The sequence below is a fragment of the Apodemus sylvaticus genome, chromosome 4 (genome assembly GCF_947179515.1).
Source record: "Apodemus sylvaticus chromosome 4, mApoSyl1.1, whole genome shotgun sequence".
In the NCBI taxonomy this organism is placed as follows: Eukaryota; Metazoa; Chordata; class Mammalia; order Rodentia; family Muridae; genus Apodemus; species Apodemus sylvaticus.
The window spans coordinates 139,627,471-139,649,484 of NC_067475.1; the positions used below are offsets into that span (position 1 = coordinate 139,627,471).

The window sequence follows — 22,014 nt, forward strand, 5'->3', positions numbered from 1 at the left end:
GGGGACTAGCTGGTTGGCCAGAGGCGACTCTCCCCCGCCTGGGGGGAAGGGAGGGGAGGGGGACACACTCTCCTCTCCCCCCACCCCTTCGCGCTCACTCGCGCGCGCTCTTCTCCCTCCCACCCAGCTTTTTGCTGCCCCCACCCCCACCCCGGAGTTGCCACAGCTGGTCCTGGTGCCGGGCTCAGGGCTACCGCGCTTCCACTGCGCCCAGAGCAGGAGCCAGGGCGCGGAGGCAGGAATCGGCAGGTTGCTCGGGCTGCAGGCTGCGCTGTGCCTGCCTTCCACCCGGGGCCCCCCGCGCCAAAGCAGCCCGCGCTCTCTCCCCGAGCGCTAGACACAGATATGCAAGATGGCAGAGAAGGGGGAAAGCCAATAGAAAAGGGATATTGCACCTACTTGTGGCCAGTTTCCTTGCCCTGCCTTTGGATCTCATGCTGTGCCCAGTCCTGCAGCCGCTGCTGGGTGGTTAGGGTTTTTTTTCTTGGATCTTTTCCTTCTTTTGCTCTCCCTCTCTCTCTCCCCCTCCCTCACTCCTCTCTCTCTCTCTCTCTCTCTCTCTCTCTCTCTCTCTCTCTCTCTCTCTTTCTCGTCTCTGTCTCACACACGCACACACACACACTCGGTCTTTCACTCTCTCTCCCTCCCTCTCTCTCTTTCTCTCAATCCACACTCGCTATCTCTAGCATTGTCAGTTTGGACACCTTCGCACATGCGCGTTAGACGCCCCTCCAACATCTCAGCGCCGCCAAAAAAAGTTTGGAGCGATTTATCACTTTGATTTGGAGATCTTGTCAGATGGCAATCGCCGAGGAGGCGGAGAAAGGGAGCTACGGGGAGGGCGGCAGGGGGCGGGGAGCGAGCGCGGGGAGCTGAAGGGGAGCAGACACTTCGCCCAAACGGAAAAAAAGAAAGAAAAAGAAAAGAAATGAAAAGTCTTGAACAGAGAATTGATTCGTGGGGCAGAGGACTGTCTGTGTGGGAGTCAACAATAAGCTTGCATTATAATTATTATTAATGTTTTCTCCACCATAAATGACATTGTCTATAGGGGAAATGAGTGGGGCAGGAAAAAACACTTTAGAATAAATCTTCCCGTCTACAGAAGAACTAGGTTGAAGGCTGGACCGGGAACGCACTATCACAAGACTCTCGAGAAGCATCTTGAACTTGAGAGCTCTGCCGCTGCGGCCACTCTCTCCTTCTGGAGTTCCTGGGGCTTCCGCTTTGGATGAATAACCGGTTCTCGATTTTAGCTGTAATACCAACGGTAGCTGCTGTCCTTGAACAGTTCAGTAGTCTGTTTCCATCAAGTAGCAACAATCGCTCTTGATGCCCAGGTCCCGCCGGGCTGGACGTTTGACATCCAAGACCTCCTGCCTTGCCTAAGGTCGGCCGTCACCTTCCGGCCTCCTGCTGCGACTCAGCCTGCCTGCCAGTTCCACTCAGTCACTGAAACCTACAACCTCTGGGGTCACCAGAAGGAGGAAGGGGGAAATTCCATACGCATACCTAGAAAATACAAAAAGCACATTGTTGGAATGTGCCTAATTACGGAATTTACTAATGAAGTGTGCAGGCAGAAATAAGGGCTAAGGTATGAATCACTCCCAAATCAGTGTGCTGTTTTTCTCTTAGTACAACCTTCTTGCATTAAACAGTTGTGTTCAATACCTTCCGCGTGCTATTTATGTCTCCATTAATATCTGCTGCAAATCCTACCAGACACCATAAAAGAAAATTGCAATCTTTTCCATGCGGGTGCTGCTACCATCCTAGTACTCAAGTCGGAAGAAACAGGAGGGAACGCTGGTCCTGGTCTCTCTCTGAGAGAGCAGGGGCAAGCAGGGTTGTTGGGAACTCGCTTGCTCGCTCGCACCTGTTGGTATTCATTTTGTCTGAGCTTGGACTGCGGGTGTGAGAGAGCTAATATCTAGGTTCAATTCCCAGGGGCTTCGGTGGCCAAGAAAACCAAAGCTTACAGGACCTACCTCAACTAAGGATGCCCACCACCTTTCCCTCCCCAGAGCTGTGTAATTCCAGGGGCATCCAGACGTAAAATACAGGTCCCTAGAGAACCAAGCTACAGCTCCCAAGGGAGACAGGTGTGTAAGCTTGAAATATGAGGAAGACACAGAGGAGGTAGAGGAGGAAATGGCAGAGAACAGGAGTGAAAACACCTTCCAGAGGAGCAAATGCTGGAGCCCACACACATGAACCCCAGGGAATTCTGCTATCCCCCTCCCCCACAGAGGCACCTGGGATTTTACAAGACCTACTAGAGCTCCAGTCATCTACTGCATGTGGGGTGTGTGTGTGTGTGTGTGTATGAGTGTGTTTGTGTGTGTGTGTTTGTGTGTGTGTGTGTTGGTACTTTTAGTATGTGCAAAGACACCAACGACTACTGCTTGTATCAACACAGGTCAGCTACTCTAAAAATCTCCCCCAAGTCTACTAGCTACTCTCTGTTTAGGAGTGACCCTCTTCTCTTCTGACCAGTAAATGTTCTTCTAGGAAAGCGGGTGGGGAGGTGGGGGGGGGTGAGTTTTGCAGAAGTCAGATTCTTTAGGGGAAAGTTCTAGGCTGACAAGCAAGGGCTTCACCTAGCAGCTTCTAGTCTGTAAGAGACTTTGTGAGGAGTATTGCTTAGGCCAGAAGACAGGGGACAACCCTAGAGGATCCCAGCTCTCTTGGAACCTAGAATTGTTTGCCCAGAGAGTGGAATTCTCCAGGTCCTGGCACCTGGAGACAGCAGAGTATCTTAGACAGGAGAAAATTCAAGGTGGGATACTTCATCTCACTGGCCTCCCTGTGGAGAATAGAACAAAACCTAGATGTGGGGAAGCAGCCACATCCCTTCTCACCTCCCTACCCACCCTTCTCACTTCCCCACCGGCTCCCCTCGCCTAGCCCCTAAGGATTCTATCAATACCCGGGTTGGATCTGGTGGAAGTTTCTAAGAAAAGAAGGAACCATGTTGCCAAACTCCGAGATTAAAAACAAGACCCACTTGGACACTGGGCGTGTTTGTGCTTCGAAAGTATAAATCTTGTAGCCGACTCAAGGGTAGGGTGGTTTCAGTAAAGGGCGAAACACAGAACCGAACCAAGAGTCTCCAAATCTCCAGATGCAAAGACCTGTCTTTTAAGCTTTTACAGAAGTTGGGGAATCAAGGCAGTGGTAGGTGGCTAGAGGGTACCCACTCCTCCTGGTGTTTAAAGTCCCTGTTCCTCATCTTTCAGTGAACTGGTCTCTCTAAAACTGCAGCCAAAGTGGCTGAATCTAACTGCAGTAGCAAACAGTCTTTTGTGTCCTCAAGCAGAATCAGTATGAAAAGACGCGGCACCTTTCTTCAAAACATAAACAAGTAAAATAACTAAATCAAAGGGGTCATGGTTTTTTTAAAAAAAAAAAAATTCAACTTCGAAGCTGATTTCTTTTCTTTCTTTTCTTTTTCTCTTTCTTTTCTTTCACTGTCTTTTGTTTTCTGCCCTAATTGTGCCGTAATAAAAGAGCAAAGTTGCTCACTCAAATGTGTTCAACCTGATGGAGCGAATGCCCTCAGATGGCTGTGCACCACCGCCTGCCCAGAGATGGTTCCCTGGTCTCTGAGGCCGCCCCAGACCTAGTCCCCGTCACCTCCACCTGTCCCTAGTCCCAGGCGTGAGATCACAGCAAGTGACCTTCTGACACAGATCTAAGCAGTCCAGGAAAGGGAGTAGGGGTGGGGGGCTGACAAATTGGTAAGTCTGGAACTGCGGTCTCTGTCCCTGCACAAGCACTCGCCTTTTCTTCTGCTTGAATTCGTTTCCTGGGGGGCAGACACGGGAGACCTAAGTTTTTCTTGCTTTTCCTTCTATGGAAACTGGCAACCTGGAAGTGGTGACAACTTGGAAAAAATCCATAAGCTTAATAACTGTGTGTGTGTGTGTGTGTGTGCACGTGAGTTTTGAGTTGTTTTTGTTTTCCGTCCTTCCTTTCTTTTTTTCTTTGAGCAGAAATGGGAAGATAGAGGTAGGGGATGAAAGGAAGATATATTGTTGAAAAGGAAGAGACAGATCAGTATACCTCTTTCCAACTGTTTCTTTAATTAATGCTAGAAACAGCGAGGAACCGGAAATGTTCCTTTCCTGGCAGTATAATTAAGCTAACCCCACAATACCTTTAGAAGAAAGTTTGAATTCTTTATGGAAGTATTTCTTGGCCTATTGTCTTTGTGCAGTGAACTTTACGTGCAATTGAATCGAAACCTATATTCGCCTGGATACCAGCAAGATTAATTTAATCATTGTAATGTAATTATTAATACTGTTTACCCAACGCTGGGTTTCAGGTTGGCTGTTAAGAAATTAAACTCTCGCTGGGTGACCAGAGGTAGGCAGGAGTTTCTTCATGTTGAAATGAAACAGTTCTCTTTATTTAGTCTCAGAGTCCAGCTTTCGGCCAGGGGCTCAATTAGCCAAAATGGAAACAATTTTCATTCATTGCAATAACTCACTTGTTCTGGGGATCGCTTTCAAAATATACACTTTATTATTATACGCTGACCTCGGTGGCGTGGTGTGGCAATAAAAGAAAGAGGCAGGGAGATCTATCTAGCCCCCTTGGGCTATAATTATTAGAAATTAATTGGGTTCAGGACCCTGGGTAGCCTAGCTAAATTAATAGCTTGTCTGGTGGTTTAAATCCGAATTTTCAGTCCACAGGAGAGAAAGGGAGAGCGTCACAGACATGAAATGCAGACCCAAGGGACGACTGAGTTTACTTGCAAGACACTCATCTATTAAACAGTGTCCAGAATACATTGGAGCTGGGAGGGGGGCCAGAGTAGGAGGGGGTAAGGCGACCAGAAAGAAGGAAGGAGTAAGGACCAGGAGGGAGGCTGCGAGTGTTCAGAAAGGGCTCGAGTTGATTTTATTCGATTTTTCTTGTCTGCATTGTTTTCGGGAGGGGTTGCATTTAGGGGTTAAAATCAAAAATAAAGATCCCGTGCATTCGGAGCTGTCGCGCTGGAGTAAAAGTGAAAAGGGAGCCTTAGGCAAAAGGAAATTACTGCGAGCCCGCGTGACCTTTCAGGGAGGTAATCAATCAAGTGATCAACAGGGATATTTATCATCGCTATATAGGACGACTTCGGCCGGCAAGGGCGGGGTGGGGGTGGAGGGGAGAAAGAGAGGGTGGAGACACGCGTACATTCACACACTCGCGAAAGTTTGAACAAATCCGATGGGTCTCCAAGACAGAGCACGGAAGCTTTCGGAAATGTTCAGAGTCCTGATTCTGTTTGACATCCTCCGGCCGAGAAACGCACACTTTCGTTGGCAAGGGCCGGGCCTGGTATCCCCCTGCCTCAGCTCGTTGTACGCAAAGGTGTTAACTCTCAGTCGCCGGTACGGCTTGGCCTCGAATATGAAGCTACTGGCGGGGAATCTGCGCTTCGCACCGCTGCAAGCCGAGAGCCGAGAGCCGAGCCAGCTAGGCTTTCGCGTGCATGCGGCCGGCGGCGAGGGGATGCAAGGTCGTCCCTCCCAGCGGCACGCAGACCCCGCGCCCCATAGTCTCCTCTTCCTGCGAAATCCTCGCTCTGCATCGCGCAAAGCTGCAGGCCGGCCAAGGGCGAGCACGCAAGGCTCGATCAGCGGCCGGCCTCGGCTGGCCAGCCACCTCCTCCACCTTGTAAATGTCACCCTTTTGTAAATTGCGCTTCTGAGCCCAGTTTTCTTGGCAAACTGACTCTGCCCCTTCTCCCTGAAACGTCCACCTGCTCCCCAAAGCCTACAAAAAAGTGGGTCCCGGTTTGTAGGGAAGCGCGATGCTGGTTTTAAATCGTCAGTGCGTCAATCCGAACCTCCCAGGCTCCCCAGCCAGCTCGGAATGATAACGGGTTCTTTCTCAGAGCTAGTCCGCTGGCTACTGGGCCCTCGAGGCTGGAAGCTGTGTACGAAGGACCACGGGTAGAGGTAATACACGCCGCCTCGGTGGTGTGATCCGCGACTCGCGCGGTACCCGGCCGCGCCAGGGTGTAGCAGAGGCTGCTCGGGTTGGCAGCCCACGCGGAGCTCGCGCTCCCCCACGCGTCTCTCCAGCGGCCCTCTCTGGGCTCCCGGCGCCGGGCGCGGTCTCCTCCCGCACAGCCTAGTCTGCGGCGCCCCCGCCTGGCTCTCTTCGCCGCCGCAGCTCGGAAGCTCCAGCCATGGAGGGCTCCAGCTGTGCACAGTAGCCGCCTAGGCTTGGGGGAGGGACACAGCTGGGGCGCCCCAGGGAAGCGCGAGTTGGGGTGGGAAGGAACCCAGCGAGGAGGATTAGGAGGAGAGCAACTCCCGGCGGTGCTACCGGCTTAGGATCTGGAGGAGCTGCTACTCGGGCACAAATCTTTGAGTCCTGAGGGATGTGGAGCCCCAGAAAGAAGCCAGACTGCTGGCGTGCAATGCCAGAGGCCTCTTTAGATCTTTGCATTGAACAAAGAATCGTCTAGAAGAATGTTGCCAAAGTTTAATGTGTTCACGAATCACCTGGGGATCTTGTTAACATGCAGATTCGGATCCGGGAAGTCTGAGGTGAGGCTCAAGCACTCTGTGTTTCTGAGCTCACTTGCAGGTTTTGCGCGGATGCACCTCGAAGCCCACCATTACCTGGACTTTATTAGAAGCTCAAAACCTCAGGGCCGGGTTAGCCCCACAAACCCCAAAGGACATTTTCCCAGGCGATTCACCGAAACAGTGCACTCTTGAGACGCACCGCTCTTGAAAGTGTCTAGCCAAGATTTCTGTCTGGTTAAATCACCTCGGCAGCTGAACCCTTTTTCCTGCCTTGGTCGCAAAAAAGGGCAGTGTCTGATTCTATGCATTTAAAACCGACACCTTCTCTGTCCTTTGTTGAAATCACCGGTCTCCTAGTTTTGTTACCTTTGGGTCTTAGAGGCCAAAAGCCTCTGAATAGATTTTCTGGAAACCCCCTGGAGTGGGGAGATGGGCAGCCCTTCCCCCACTCTTCTTCCGTTGCTTATTTCTGCTGTCTATCTCCCCCACCCCTCAGTTTTTGTTTACCTATTCTTCCCTTCTTCGCTATGGGCATCCAACCTGAAGGCTGCTCCTTAGATGGGCCAAATTTTGAAATTTTCATCTGAAGCATGGACTTCTTCCTCTTCCTGCATGGTCATGCTTGCTGTTGCTAAGAGACAGTCAGATTCGGATTTTAGGGGCAGTGTATATGAGATACCTCCTCAGCCAGCAAGATCAATTTCTGAGTTGTTTTTTTTTTTTTTTTTTTTTTTTTTTTTTTTTAAGAAACAAAGTCAAACACTTGGCTGGCCCAAAACTTACTGAAATCCCCCTGCCTCTGCCTCCTAAGCACAGAGATAAAGGTGACAGCCATCACACATGGCAGATTTTAATATCTAAAGAGTTTATCCATTGAAGGTTCAAATATAGTGTTCAAATATAGTATTAATTTAGCCAACTGTGTGATTTCAGGTAACCAACTGAGTTTCTTCTTTGTGTGGTTTTAATAATTATGTACATCTTGCAGGATTATTGTGGAGATTAAAAATAATATACAAAGCACCAAGTATAGAGTTTGCTTTGTAGAAGAGAGACTTGGTACATGTAAGTATTTACAGCTCCAAACTCTGATTGAAAGTTAGAATAATGACAAGGAACACACACTCTCTCTCTCTCTCTCTCTCTCTCTCTCTCTCTCTCTCTCTCTCTCTCTCTCTCTCTCTCTCTCGTGTGTGTGTGTGTGTGTGTGTGTGTGTGTGTGTGTGTGTGTGTGGTCTTGGGCTCTGTCTTCTCATTCACAGCTGTAATGGGATATTTTTTCTTTGGTCAGCCGGCTGTCTCTTCACACAGCAGAACCCAAGGGTTTGATGTATATGAAATTGCTGTAACTGGATCTTCACTTTAACATTGCAGCTTGAGTGGGCACCAGTGTGTGCGTGGGTTTGGGTTACATACTCTCAAAACGATGCTTGTGTACATGAAAACTGACAAATCAGTCCCTAATACCAAGCTACTGTCAATATGTGATACCAAAGAAGGTCCAGACCATCTCCCAGACAGGCTGTCACAGCAGACCCAGGACCCAAACCACATGGCAAGGACCAGGAACCGAACTGAACCATGCTTCTCTCCTGCCCTGGCCTCACAAAACAAGAGTCTTTCCTCACAACCCATCCAGAGAGGGTATTTGAAGATGTCTAACGTTTCTGCTCTCTGTGAATTGAAAGCTACAAAGTAATTTTAACAGAAAGTGATTTTTAGCGAACTAAGTTCTTTTTTTTTTTTCTTTCATCCTTTTAAAAATTCTGCTTTGTTTCTTCAGCCCTTTTTAATTTTAACTTTCCGTGAGTCTGGCTGTTGTCTTTACTTTCAATACATAAAAGTATTCAGGTTAGTTCACTGGCAGTAAATAAAAAAGATTTGTTGTATCTCTTACATGGAGTACTTTAATATTATTTACTCGAGTAAGTGGTTGTGTTCAACATGAGAATATCATCACACATAGCCAAAACATATTAATTTGCTTAATGTCCTTGAAAGCTTATAGTAGATTTCCACATTTTTAAAAAAGCAGTTTCTACAGAATCCATGCTGAGACAGTTATGAACAAGACCGCCTTGTAACAAGAGCCTCAGGACTCAATAACTTAATTCTCTTGAACTGAATCCAAGGCAAAGCTGGTGACCTTCAAATTCCTCCAAAGAGTCAGTGAGTTCTAAAACCATGATAGTGTGACACAGGTGTGCCTGGGCTTTAAAAAGCCAAGTCACAATATGATTATTTGCTTTGTGCTGTTTTATTAAATAATGAGTCCTACAGGACATTAAAAAATAAGATTTGACTTACAAAAAATTGATTTGTGCTCACTGTCCCTGGAAAAAATAGTTATTGAGGTAACACTTTATTTTTTTAAACGGTGATACATGTCCCATTTCAAACATTTCATAATCTTTTCAGAGATTAAGGTCGGAAGCACACCACAGCTCTGAGATTGGGAAAGCAGCAATTTCTACGGAGAATCACTTCTACATGGAGGAATCGGTAGGACTGATGTACTGCTCTATCCTCTCCGAGTTCTTTGTAAGTTCTCATGGGCAAGAGGCCCAACTGGTCCTGGGCTTTGTTCTAGAAAACATGATGATCACAATGATCACTACTAGGTGTAACTTTGCAAATCAACTCTATCAATGTCCTTTGAAAAAATACTTCTTAAAACTGAGCAGAGGTCAGGCGTGAGAGCCCAATCCTGTAATCCCTTTCAGCAGTGGAGAGACTGAGGCAGGGCAACAGCAAACTCAAGCTGCCCGGGATGACACGACGGAACCCTATCTCAAAATGAAGCCACCGGAAAACTAAAACACAAACAAGCAGACCTTGGGAAGAATTTTCCGTTTTGTAGAAGGATCAGCGTGGGTATGCATCCACATAAAAATGATAGTCTGTCAGCAAAAATGGCACCACTCAAGTCATACCTAGGGTCTCCCTTGGCTGTTTAGAATTGGACTGGAACTCTGATAGCAGACATTCCTGGGCACCTTAGAGACACTTTACTTCTGAATGTAGTCCAATGAAGCCAATAAAATGAACAGTATTTAGATGTCATTGTCTGGTTGTGATAGTGTCCTGTTGAGATTTTTATCTTTGTGTGCAAGAGCACTAAGACTGGATTGGCATGCAACCTTCTTCATCTGACTCAATGAGCCACCACCCAGTGCCTCATCCCAAGTGGGGACACTCAGAGATGGAGAACTGGATCTGGGCATCTCCTTTTCTAGTCTTCCGTACACATCCAGAGGACATTTTTTTCTTTTATTTTCTTCTCTTAACATTTTAATTCTTTGCAAATCTACCCCATGAGTCTTAATCAAACTCATCTCCCCATCCCTCCATACCTGTCTTCTACCCTTATAACATCCTCCCAAAAAGAAACAATACTAGGAAGCAATCAGTGCCCCCCTCATCTCACCATGGAAACTGTCATGTGTCACAGCGTGTCACACAGTATATACCCTTTTGTCTATACAAATTTTCTTTTCATGTAAACGTTCATTAAAGTGAGTCATTGGTCTGGTTGTAGGTCTCTGGCTTCTGCTACACTATCAATAGTGAATCCTCTCTGAAACTCCTCTTCAGGTATCCTGTAGTTGCCCTGTGTCTTCAAGATCCTGCAGTTTTGGATCCGTAGAATGAGCCTCTTCATTAACTTCAGCAGTTCATAGATGAGTAGATTTTGGGGAGGGCCACCTCAAAGCCCTGAATGGTAGCTGAGCTGGGTAATAGCTGAATTGGTCAGCCTGAAAGCTCTCCCATGCTCACACCATGGGGTACAGTGCTTCCACACTCACACTACCTGGACCAGCTCTCCAGCACTGCCCAGGGGAGGGGTAGGGCCAGCTCTCCAGCACTGCCCAGGTGAGGGGTAGGGCCAGCTCTCCAGCACTGCCCAGGTGAGGGGTAGGGCCAGCTCTCCAGCACTGCCCAGGTGAGGGGTAGGGCCAGCTCTCTAGCACTGCCTAGGTGAGGGGTAGGGCCAGCTCTCCAGCACTGCCCAGGTGAGGGGTAGGGCCAGCTCTCTAGCATTGTCTAGGAGAGGGGTAGGGCCAGCTCTCCAGCACTGGGGCAGGGGCAGGGCCTGCTCCCTAGGAATCATTTCTAAAGGAATAATTCTTTACTCAGTATAGTCAAAGGTTGGGTAAAGTGATCCATGCCCTGAAATTCCACAAGTCTGAGACAGGAAAAGCTCAAGATTGAGGCCAGACTGTGCTACATTGTGATATTCTGTGAGTCCTCCACCCCAGATTGGCCGTTGCATACCTGTGTCTCAGGATGAGGGGGAACTGGGAAGCTGGGTCTCAAATGGTAGTGAATATGGTGGGTTTGACCGACCAGGGAGACTGTTTCTGAGGACCACTTGTTTACTGACATAGCCAGTGTGGGGGAGGATGGAATAAAGATAAGGAGGGGGTGCTGCAGTAGGGGGTAGAGGTCTTCCAAGTGTATCAGCTAGATTAACAGACTGCTGGTGATGTGGTTTCCAGGACTCTGGTTCTCTGGTAGGAAAACAGAAGCCTAGCTGGCTCTATTGAGGCAAGTGGCCTTTGTCTCTATGGAGTTGGGTAGGCACAAGCCTGGTTTGGGTAGGGAGCCACCTCACCCTCCTATGCTCTCTGAGAAATGTCCAAGGTCTAGGTGATGCTCTACCGTCCTTTATCTGGCCTGGGAACCCACGATAGCCTGTCTGAGAGGGGAAAAAAGGCAAGAAATAAAAAATATTCAAAACCCACCAGCTACTTGTAAGATGCAGACCTAAAATCCTTTATTTTCCTTACAGATGTTCAATACAAGGAAACAGGAAGAGGTAGGGCAAATAATCAGGCATGCAACAAAAGCATAAGGAATCTTAATGTAGGGGTTAATGAGAAGGTTCAGTAATCAAGAACATGTGTTGCTCTTGAAGAGGACCCAAGTTTGGTTCCCAGCCTCCACAAAGCAGCTTACAACTGCTTTTAACTCATATTCCAGGGAATCTGACATTCTCTCTGGCCTCTGTGGAAACCACATATGCATTATAGGAGGTTCATAGGCATATACAGAGGCAACACACACACTCACACACACACACACACACACACACATATACACAGAGAGAGAGAACAAATAAACTTTTAAAAATGAATAAATCTGCCTGAGTTATAGTATTCAGGAAGTGATTATAGAAGAAATAAGTTTCATAATATGTTCTGGGTGCATATTATGACAAAGGCATTTATGGATTTGTCTTGAAAAAATTAAGGAGTCTTGACAACTCTGAGTAGTGAATGGTGTTACCAGAAGTGTGCCTTGGAAAGACCAAGAAGACATATCCAGTGGATTACAGGTTCTCTGATCACACCCAGTTTAACTGTCTACAGAGATCCATCACTGGATAAGCATCACTGACTCCAATATCTTGTGACGATAGTCCTTTTTTTTTTCATTTATTTATTTATTTATTTTATGAATGTGAGTACACTACTGCTGTCTTCAGGCATACCAGAAGAGGGCATCAGATCTCATTACAGATGGTTGTGAGCCGCCATGTGGGTGCTGGGAATTGAACTCAGGACCTCTGGAAGAGCAGTCAGTGCTCTTAACCGCTGAGCTGTCTCTGCAGCCTGTGGCGATAGTCCTTTAAACCAGAAGCAACAATCAATTTCCTGTGGCAAACTTGCTTTCTATGGTGGTCTTGTCTGTGCCTCTGTGATTTCTCTTCGAGAACATCTAAGTTCATTTTGGGGCTATTTGTTTCTAACTCTTCTTGAACCTAATACTAACACACATGTTGCTTAGAAGCAGTACTCTATAAATTGTAAGGACTTTTCGCTTTGAAAGAACTTCACCAGATGCTCAGTCATCTCCTTCTGGAATGCCACCTCCCTCTCAGCTTCGATGGCTGTCTTTTCTCTGATTAGGACTATGTTGGATTTTCTTCTTAGTCAGAAATTCTATCATTTTTCTTATGCTTAATTCTGAACAATTTCCTCAGATTTGTATTCAAGTTCAGTGGACCCTTTCTTTAGCGAATCTACTTAAGCTTTATTTTCTGACATTTATATTCGATAGCTTTAAATACGTACTGGCTATCTTTTCACAGCTTTAGTGACCTTTTGTTCTGGCTCTCGAGATTAAGTTTTTAGACATTTCAGGGATGTCTCCTTTCTTTGAAAGTTGTATTAGTTCGAGGGTTATTATCCAAATCTCTGCAATACTGAGACATTATAATCATTTCCCCGTATTTTAGAATTGTAAAACGTGGTTCACCTTTAGCAAGATTTTCCCTATCCCCCCTCTGAAAACTGAGTTCAAAATGATTTGAAGACAGATCCTTCCAGGGAAGATCCCATTCCTTCTGTCATCTTCCCCAGGGTTATTCCCAATCATCTTCATTAATTCAGCAGTGTGAGGCTTTCTGCGGCTTGGAGTATCATGAAAACCAGAGACCTAAGCTATAGGCTTGCTGGGAATAGTTACAGCAGCCTCTTCCTTGTCTTTGTTGGGAACGAGCTAACAGTTTTCTAGTCCTTCAGTGAAGGTCTACACCTCCACTCCATTCTCACCTGCTGAGCTCTGTCTCCACATTCCTGTGTGACCAGAGCTCTGAGTCCTGATCCCACAAAGGCTTTGAAACCTAAACCCCAAGTGCTCAAGACTTTTATCTTGACTTGCCACAACCTAAACTCCCAGACTTTGGATTCCCTCTCAAATTTGGTCCCAGAAAGTTTCCTTGCTTTTAGTCAAGAACATTTTGTTATTAAGTAGAATACTTCTGTGATTTGTGAAAGAAAGAACTACAGATTATTTAATGCATTAAAAGACCAGAAAATCAAGACTTAAAAATACCTGTAGTGTCGGGCGGTATTGGTGCACGCCTTTAATCCCAGCACTTGGGAGGCAGAGGCAGGTGGATTTCTGAGTTCAAAGCCAGCCTGGTCTACAGAGTGAGTTCCAGGACAGCCAGAGCTATACAGAGAAACCCTGTCTCGAAAAAAAAATCACCAAAAAAAAACTATATATATATATATATATATATATATATATATATATATATGGTGATTTACTCCTAGTAAACTTCGAGTCCATTTTTTTTCCCCTTAAAGTCCTTTTATTTCAAAAGAAAGCTCTGGGTCTCAAAGCAAATGCCACTTGTAAGTAGAATTTTAAAAAAAGAAAAAAAAAAGAAAAGAGGGAAATAAAGTCTTTTCATACAAGTTTAATCACCATTTCTCTATCTCCCTTTTCCACTGACCAAATGCATATTCAACCTCCAAATGACATCTCAGATCCAGCCTTCCTGCTAATGTTTTCTGTGATGATCGAAATTCCAGAAACCATAACGTGGTTTGTGTTACCACTGTCATCAGTGGCTGTGAAGTGGTTGTCATAGTTGATTTCTCTGCTCTTTAGAACCCACATGTGTGACCGAGAGCAGGGTTCCAGGCACTGCTGCACTTCCATCAGATGACAATGGGCCGTCAGAGGTGTGTGTTGTTCACCGCCATGCTGGTTTTGTTATTGTTTATGCTGCTTTTTTTTGGAATAATTCTGTCACCTCTAACCTTATTTTATAACTGGATTAACTGGTGCTCCTTAAATTTAAGTAACTTTGAGAAGGGACCTAACTTGTAGGAGGTTAGCCCTATGAAATCTCTTGATACTCATCTCGGTTTTCTCCCAATAACAAAGCAACATTGCATGGTTACCCCTGACGAAGAGTGAGGGTGATAAAACTCAGTGTTATTAATAACGCAAAGAGTTACAGTAGTTGTCAATCAAAGAAAGTGTCTGAAGTTTTCTAAAGAAAGTTTTTCAAAGAAAAGTGTCTGTGAGCCGCTGGTGGCACAGCAGTGGGAGGGGAGTCTGGGAGCTGGGGAAGGTGAATTTCCAGAGAATTAACTAGCTGGAGGCCAGTGGTAATGCAAGCCATTAGATATATTAGCTGTCTGGCTAAATCAGACTGACCAACTATGTTCTTTAACAATGAGGACACAGAGGTCATAAAGACATGAGAGGCCTTTATTTAGACAGTAAAGACTCTACCAGGTCCATTCTTCCTTTATCTAGGTAGTTGCAGTAATTTTATGCCATTCATGTACCTCATCTGATCTGGAATTCCAACAGTGGGTACATTGAAAACAAGCAATTTGCTTCTATGGGGTTTCCCACCTCTGTTCTCCTGAAGAGTCAGAAGAACCATAGTTTGCACAGCTGATAAACTAGACCTCTCCCATTTTACTGTCCAGGAAGCCAAGTCCCACAAAAGAAACATCATGACAGACAACCGAACTGGAGCCCAGCTTAGTTTTCTGAATATCTTCTCCCCTCAGAGTCCTTCCTAATGTAGGACTTCCTAACGAAGGACTTCATTTACACATTTACGCATCATGTTGGAAGTTCTCGCTTGTTCGGTATTTTTGTTTTGTTTTGTTGGTTTTGTTGTTTGTTTGTTTGTTGTTTGTTGTTGTTCTGAGCTGTTTGGATATCTGAAGCTGAGGAGTATGTAAAAAACTAGAGAGAAGTGTTGCACCAGAAGCTATCAGCCCATGCTGGAAACAGAGCTGTTCCTGCTGCTCCTGTGAAAGCTTTTTCCGAGGACTGTACACTGTGCGCTTTGTTGATTTTCGTCAAGTGAATGCATTGGAAGGCCTGCTAAAGCGTACCCCTGGATCCCAGCACCAGCAAACCGTCATCTGAGGGCAATGCAGCAGTGCCCGGAGCCCTGCTCTCTTGTTCACACATGTGGATTCTAACCAGCAGAGAAATAAACTATAGCGACTACACGCTAGTATCTCTGCACTTCGTAGCGATTGATGACAGTGGTAATAAAAACAGTCCTTTCCCTGACAAACACTACCAGTAAGCCAACACTTAAAAGGGGATAGTTTTAGGAGTAACCAACGCATTAGCTCTTGTCATTGAGATTCTTTTTGGCAGTAATATATTCTGGGGATTAAGTTAAACCAAATGTTTGAAACAATGAAAACATCGTCATGTTAACAGCTAGGGTTGCTGTCCCTAGCGGTTACTGTACTTACATTCAAATTTCCTCTTTTGGGCCTGGTTTGATCATTTTTCACCCCCTTTCAATACAATCTATTTTGGTTTAAAAAACAACAATGACAACAAAAAACAATACAAAGCATTCTTTAACATTTTCAATGTCTTGTAGCTTATTTTTTCTTGAACGTACATGCATTTTCATTTTTGTTTTTGATGCAGTAACAAAAAAAAAACCCTGTTTGGACAAATTCTTTAAAAAAAAAATGTTTTGTCCAAATCTAACGTCATTTGGTGCCCATAAGTTTCAGAACCAACCGTAGTGGTTGTTGTGTGACATTTTTTCTTTGCTTTTTGATTTCATGCCTGTTTTCTGCCGCCTGACTCCTTTGAGATTATATAGGTAGGTAAAAGGCCCCGTGTAGATTTCAAAGCCTGGGAGCGTCTCTCTTTGGGTACTATCGAGCCACCCCAACCTGAGAGATCCTCAAAGAACCCTGGCCATTCCTGTTTGAATAATTCAGCAAAGCTGGAAGCTACTGCTATGTTGTACACATGCAAGTGCACTTTGATATGAACAGGACTTTGTTCTAAAATTGCTCTAACACTATATCTTTGTTGACCTTTAATTAAAGGAAATAATTTTTATCTCATTAGGCCATAGTAATATCTTATCGATTTGTTTATTTGTGTGTTTGAAATGTGTATGTGTGTTTTGCTTACATATATATCTATGTGCCACATGCATGCAGTGCCCCAAAGGCCAGAAGAGGGCACTGGATCCGTTGGAACCAAAGTTAATAACTTACTAAGTAGGTTCCGGAAATCAAGCCCAAGTCCTGGAAGAGCAGTCAGTACTCTTATGTCTACACCATCTCTCCAGCCTCTTACTGCAATATGCAATCTGTGAACATGAATAATGGAGAATGTGTGTTTGGCTTGATTTGATGTTAGCTGCTTTCATGGCGTTGGGTTTTATGCAAACAAAGCGTCTTTTACTTTCATAATGTGGAAAAGTGAGGGAACTCAGGGGCAGCTTCAGAGACCCAGACTTGAGATTTTGCATGGGAAATCCAGCCACGTTCTCCTCCTGTAACCCATCTGGGCCACACTGTCATCTGATGGAAGCAACATGATCTAAAAACCTACAACACGGTCTAAACATTGTCGAGCCTTGGGGTTCTGCCAGAGCTTGGGCATCCCAGTAACTTTTTTCTCCTCTTCCCCTGGTCCCGGCCCTACAGTGGCTCAGGGATCCCCAATAAGAACATTGTAACAATGGAAATGTCTTGGTGCTGAAAGTCTAAACCTTGGTTTACATCTGAACCTACCTTTATGGACTCTGACACAACAATAAAGGAGGGAACTCTTGATCCTTCCGAAGTCACCCCCAGACCATTCAACTACCAACCTCAGCAGAAGCAGTTCCCACAGCCCCAAACCTCCTGGCTAACTGCAGTCATCAAGGACATGCAGTGTAGAGCGCAGGAGAAGCCCTGAGAAAGTGAGGTCCTGAGAGAACAGGTATTGTTGATGTGGGCACAGCTGTGACAAGAACCACGGGAAGCTGTCGAAACCTTTTCCCATATGGATTATCAAAACCTTCTTCCTCTGTTCATAAACAAATGTTTGTGAACAAGGGTGTACAAAAACTAACAACCACTGCTTCCTTTCCCATGAGGTTTACAGCCTGAGATTGTACACTGTCTTAGGGTTTTACTGTGTGAACAGATCCCATGACCAAGGCAACTTTTTTTTCTTTTTAAAGATTTAGTTTTTCATTTATATGAGTACACTGTCGCTGTCTTCAGACACGCCAGAAGAGGGCCTCAGATCCCATTACAGATGGTTGTGAGCCATGTGGTTGCTGGGATTTGAACTCAGGACCGATAGAAGAATAGTCAGTGACATTCTGCACCAAGACATTTCCATAACCACCAAGCCATATCTCCAGCCCCAAAACAACTCTTATAAGGATAACTGTTAATTGGGGCTGGCTTACAGGTTCAGAGGTTCAGTCCATTATCATCAAATCAAGAGCACGGCAGCATCCAGGCAGGCATGGTACAAAAGAAGCTGAGAGTTCTACATCTTCATCTGAAGGCTGCTAGCAAAATACTGGCTTCCAGGCAGCTAGGATGAGGGTCTTATAGCCCACACCCACAGTGGCACACCTACTCGAACAGGGCCACACTTTCTAATAGTGCCACTCCCTAGGCTGAGCATATACAAACTAATACACACACCTACAGAGACCTCCTACCTCAACTATCTAATCCCCCACCATTGTGCTGTTCCTAAGAAACAATGGGCTTCTAGGTTTCAGTGGCTTCATCAATGTTTGTACGGCCCCCTGACCCAGTTTTTCTCTATGTGTGTCTGTGTGCACGCCCTACCTTCATTCTCTCTCCACCCTAGCCTGGACTCCAGACCCAAGCCACATGGCTACCGCAGAACAGGCCACGCATAACATCATTTAACCAAGGATGTGCCTGTGAAAATCCAAGAGGCTTTTCCAAACACTGATTTTGATATTCCAAACCATGGGAACCAAATCAACATTTTTGAGGCTGAAGCTTAAACCCCTCTGTATTTTAATAGCACCCCCAAGTGATGTCTCTTCACTCTTGACTTAGACAAATCACTGTCTTTGCCATAAGTTACTGACTGTCCAAAGGTTCTCATTCCTTAGCGGTTGTGTCATCTTCACTGTCCATCAGTCCCCTGCATCCTGGTATCCAGGCTCCAATGGTTCATGCCTCTTCACTGTTAGTTATATCCTTTTGCTGGAGTCTCCTAGCACTGTTAGATCTCCAAACATTCCCGGGGAAACCTTGTAACCTTGATGATGAATCAGTAACACAAGTATCAGTTGAACACACCACACAGCTCCTACATTGGGATCTCTATTCTACCTAAAACTGTACCTTTCTGCCCTCCTGCTCCTCATGGCTGATGACCTGGTCTCAGCGTTTGGGAGAAATAGAAATCAGAGCCTGTCTTCTTTCCTCCATCTCTATAAATTTACCCACACGAATGCCAATGCTTTAAAAGGAACATTTTTATTTTACTTTTAATTGTGTACGTGTGTGTGTGTGTGTGTGTGTGTGTTTGGGTGTGTACAGGTGTTGCGGCAGTCAGAAGATAGAAGCAGTTCCCCTGGGGGGTGACATTACAGGCAGTTGTGAGCTGCCCATTATGGGTACCAGGAACCAAACTCGCCAGTCTTCAAGAGCAGCAAATGCTCGTAACCAATGAGCCATCTCTCCAGCCGCATATGCCCGTGCTTTCTGTTTTCCTCCTCTGTTATGAGTAATGAGTTCTTCTTCTGAGTTGGAAAGATGGCTCAGCAGTTAAGATCACTTAACGCTCTTCTGGAGGACTCTAGTTTGATACCTAGCATCTATATAAGATGGCTCATTGACTCCAGTTCCTTCTTTTGGCTTCTGTGGATACCTACATGTACCTGACAGACACACAGACACAGACACAGACACACACACACACACACACACACACACACACATATTTCTTTTTTAAAAAATGGCATGGGCTAGAGAGATGGCTCATGGCTAAAAGCACTAGCTGCTCTTCCTGAGGTCTTGAATTCAATTCCCAGAACCTGTATAGCAGTTCAAAACATCTATAACTGTAGACTCATGCAATCTGATGCATTCTTCTGGTATAGACACAAATGCAGACAGAACATCAGTACACATAAAAAAAAAAACATAAATAAGAGAAAACCAGAGTCCTCCCATTGAAGGCCAAGCATCCATTCATCTTTTAGAGGACTACATCTCTCCCTCACAGAAAGCCATTGGAGTTTCCCCAGTAATTTTCAAATTGACTTCAGTATCTTACATCTCAGAACGAGACAAACCTCTTGGCCTCCACATCAATCAGAGCCATCACACGGTGTCTCGGTTTCTGTAGTAAAATATCTGGGAAAGAATTGCCTTTCCTGATCCCTTCAACTTTCTCAGTAGTCCAGGGAGCATGCTGCTAATCAAGGCTGGCCTCATGTTCTCAGAATTCTTTACGTCTCAGGACTTCGTGATTATACTCTTCTTTTCAAGCACTGAGAAATCACTGGGATCCTTCTGAGTCTTCTATTTTCACCTGTGAGAGCCCTGTCCACTGAGCCCAAGCTCTGTTTCATCTCTTCCTTTCATACTCTAAGAATAATTCATTAACTTGTTCTATTACATATTCTTCCAAATCGTGTGCTGAATCCATTGACCTTGCTCCATGCCCCAGGGTCTCCATTCAAGGCTGTGGGCCTCCTCTTCCTCTCTCGCCTCATGACATCCACCTCTGTAAGGAAACATGGGTAGCTTCATAAATCCACAAGTCAGACCATGTCTAACAAGATTCCCACTATAGTAGAAGAGTTCAAACTGAGGCTCAGTGGCACAGCCTTTGCTCTGCTGCCACCTCCACTAGGTCCCCTTCCTAGCTGCTCCTCCTTTGTTGCAGAGAGAGGGAACCATATGTTCCAAATGTACTCTACACTCCAGGAAGAAATCCTAAAGCATCTGCTTCTGCTTGGTTTTCTTGGCCTTCTACTGGACAATTCTCTCTTAACTAAAAAGCCACTTCTTGTCCCTGGTCATTCATTCTATAGCCTTCATCCAACCCATCACTCTGCACGATCCCAAAGTCCCTTCCCAACTCAACCATTCCTTCTAAACTAGCCATCCCCCATACTATCACATCACTATGTTTTCTTGTCTTCATGGCATTTGTGCAATAAGTAATTTTAATCAATATCCCAAGGGCACTACATTAAAGATAACCTCTAGGGATCTAGTAATAATAAAGAGGCTCTGATGAAATGGCGGTATCTTCGGAAGACCAAAGTCAGCACTTCATCTTTAAGAGCACTGTCTGTGTCGTACAGTACTGTGCTTTCTCGAATGTCCTTTGAACAAGCTTGAAATGTAGTATAATTTTTCTTCTCAATTTAGCTGGATACCCAGGTTCTTTAATAAGTCTCATGGACTAGAGGACTTTGGATCATGAATTTTATGTTTACCTGCCAACAAGGAGCAACAACTGTGTAAGGGGTGTGTTGGTAGCAGAGCTGGGTGCAATTAGGTTTACAGATCCTGCAGCAGCCTAGTGGTCTGTACAGACACTGCTCTCCTCCTCCCTGCTTATGCTACTGATGCTCTTCACCACTGCTTGAAGAAATGACTGCCTTCTCCACTGAATTCTCTTTTAATAGAAGATTGTATCCAAATTCTTGTTTCCTTCTAAATGGTAACCCCCTCTGCTTTCAAAATCTCATCAGGAAAAATCAATTTTGAGTTCTGACACCAATGAGACGTACGTGGTAATCTTCCTTTACCATGGGAGATAAACAGCAGGTGTCCCGGGCAGTGGAGGTTTCCTCCCTGGTACAATAACAGCTATTTTGTTTTCATTTTAGAAATCCTGGAGTTCGTTTCCAGCCAATAGTGATTGCTAATCATTACAATAATTGCAACAACCATTCCCATCAGCCCGATTGGTCCCCAGGAGCCTAAGTCAGAACCTAAGAAATGCTTGTTTAACTAAGATGACAGAGTCAACCTGTGTCCTAGGCTCATTGCTGGGAGACAAATTTAATGACTTTTCTTGGCACCTGTTGCTATATTAAATTACTTAAGTCAGAATTCTGATTGTAAGTGTTTTCTGAGTGAAACCATATTCAAAGGAACCTGAAACTCATGCATAAAACAGAAATAAGAGATGGCTAAGTGTGCAGGCAAGAAAATTAAACAGCAATAGAAACCCTTCTCACAGATGGGTAGAGACCAGCCAATGCTCCTCAACTCAGAGGCTCCCTTCAAAATAATACATAAGGACTGCCTAAGATGTGGGCAGGTGCTGGATCAAAAGCAGGGGCTAGAAATAGTTCCCAAAGTAAAATCATGAATCAAACAGGCTACCATATGTAATTACATCACTTGGGAAACTGAGGTAGGAAGATCCTGAATCTAACCCTGCGCTACATATAAAGTCCAGGGGCAACATTGGCTATATAACAAGACATAGTGATGATGATGATGGTGATGGTGATGATGGTGATGATGATGTGGTATCATGAAATCTTGGGATTGAAATTAATCTGAGGAATGTCATTTTCAGTATAGGGGTGGTTTTGTTTGTTTGTTTGTTTGTTTTGCCATTTGCCAAGCAGTAGGTGTACTATACAGCTGTCTCCATGATGTCTCCTCTCCAGAATACCAAATTCTGCAGATGCTCAAGTCTCTTATATAAAATGTGGTTGTGTTTACTTACGGCCCACACACTTTGTTCATATACTTTAGATCATCTCTAGATTACTTATAGTACTTAACACGGGGTAAACGTGACACACACGGTCGTTAAGTGGAGCTACAGTCAACTCACTATACAGCCTTATATTCCTCCCCAAAATCAAGTCTAGGGAGGACAATCCAAAGCCATCCTAGCTCTCTCTGTACCTTCCTGT

General features: G+C 45.2%; 1 protein-coding gene across 4 annotated transcripts in view; it reads right to left on the reverse strand.

Annotated features, from left to right (window-relative positions):
• Mecom (MDS1 and EVI1 complex locus) overlaps window positions 1-512 on the reverse strand; it is a 564,089-nt gene extending 563,577 nt beyond the window's left edge. For all 4 annotated transcript variants that reach the window (XM_052180674.1, XM_052180672.1, XM_052180673.1 and 1 more), the window contains exon 1: window positions 400-512. In XM_052180674.1, coding sequence (XP_052036634.1) covers window positions 400-436 — 37 coding nt within the window. In that variant the 5' untranslated portion in view covers window positions 437-512. The remainder of the gene's footprint in view (window positions 1-399) is intronic.
• Between the last annotated feature and the right edge of the window lie 21,502 nt (window positions 513-22,014).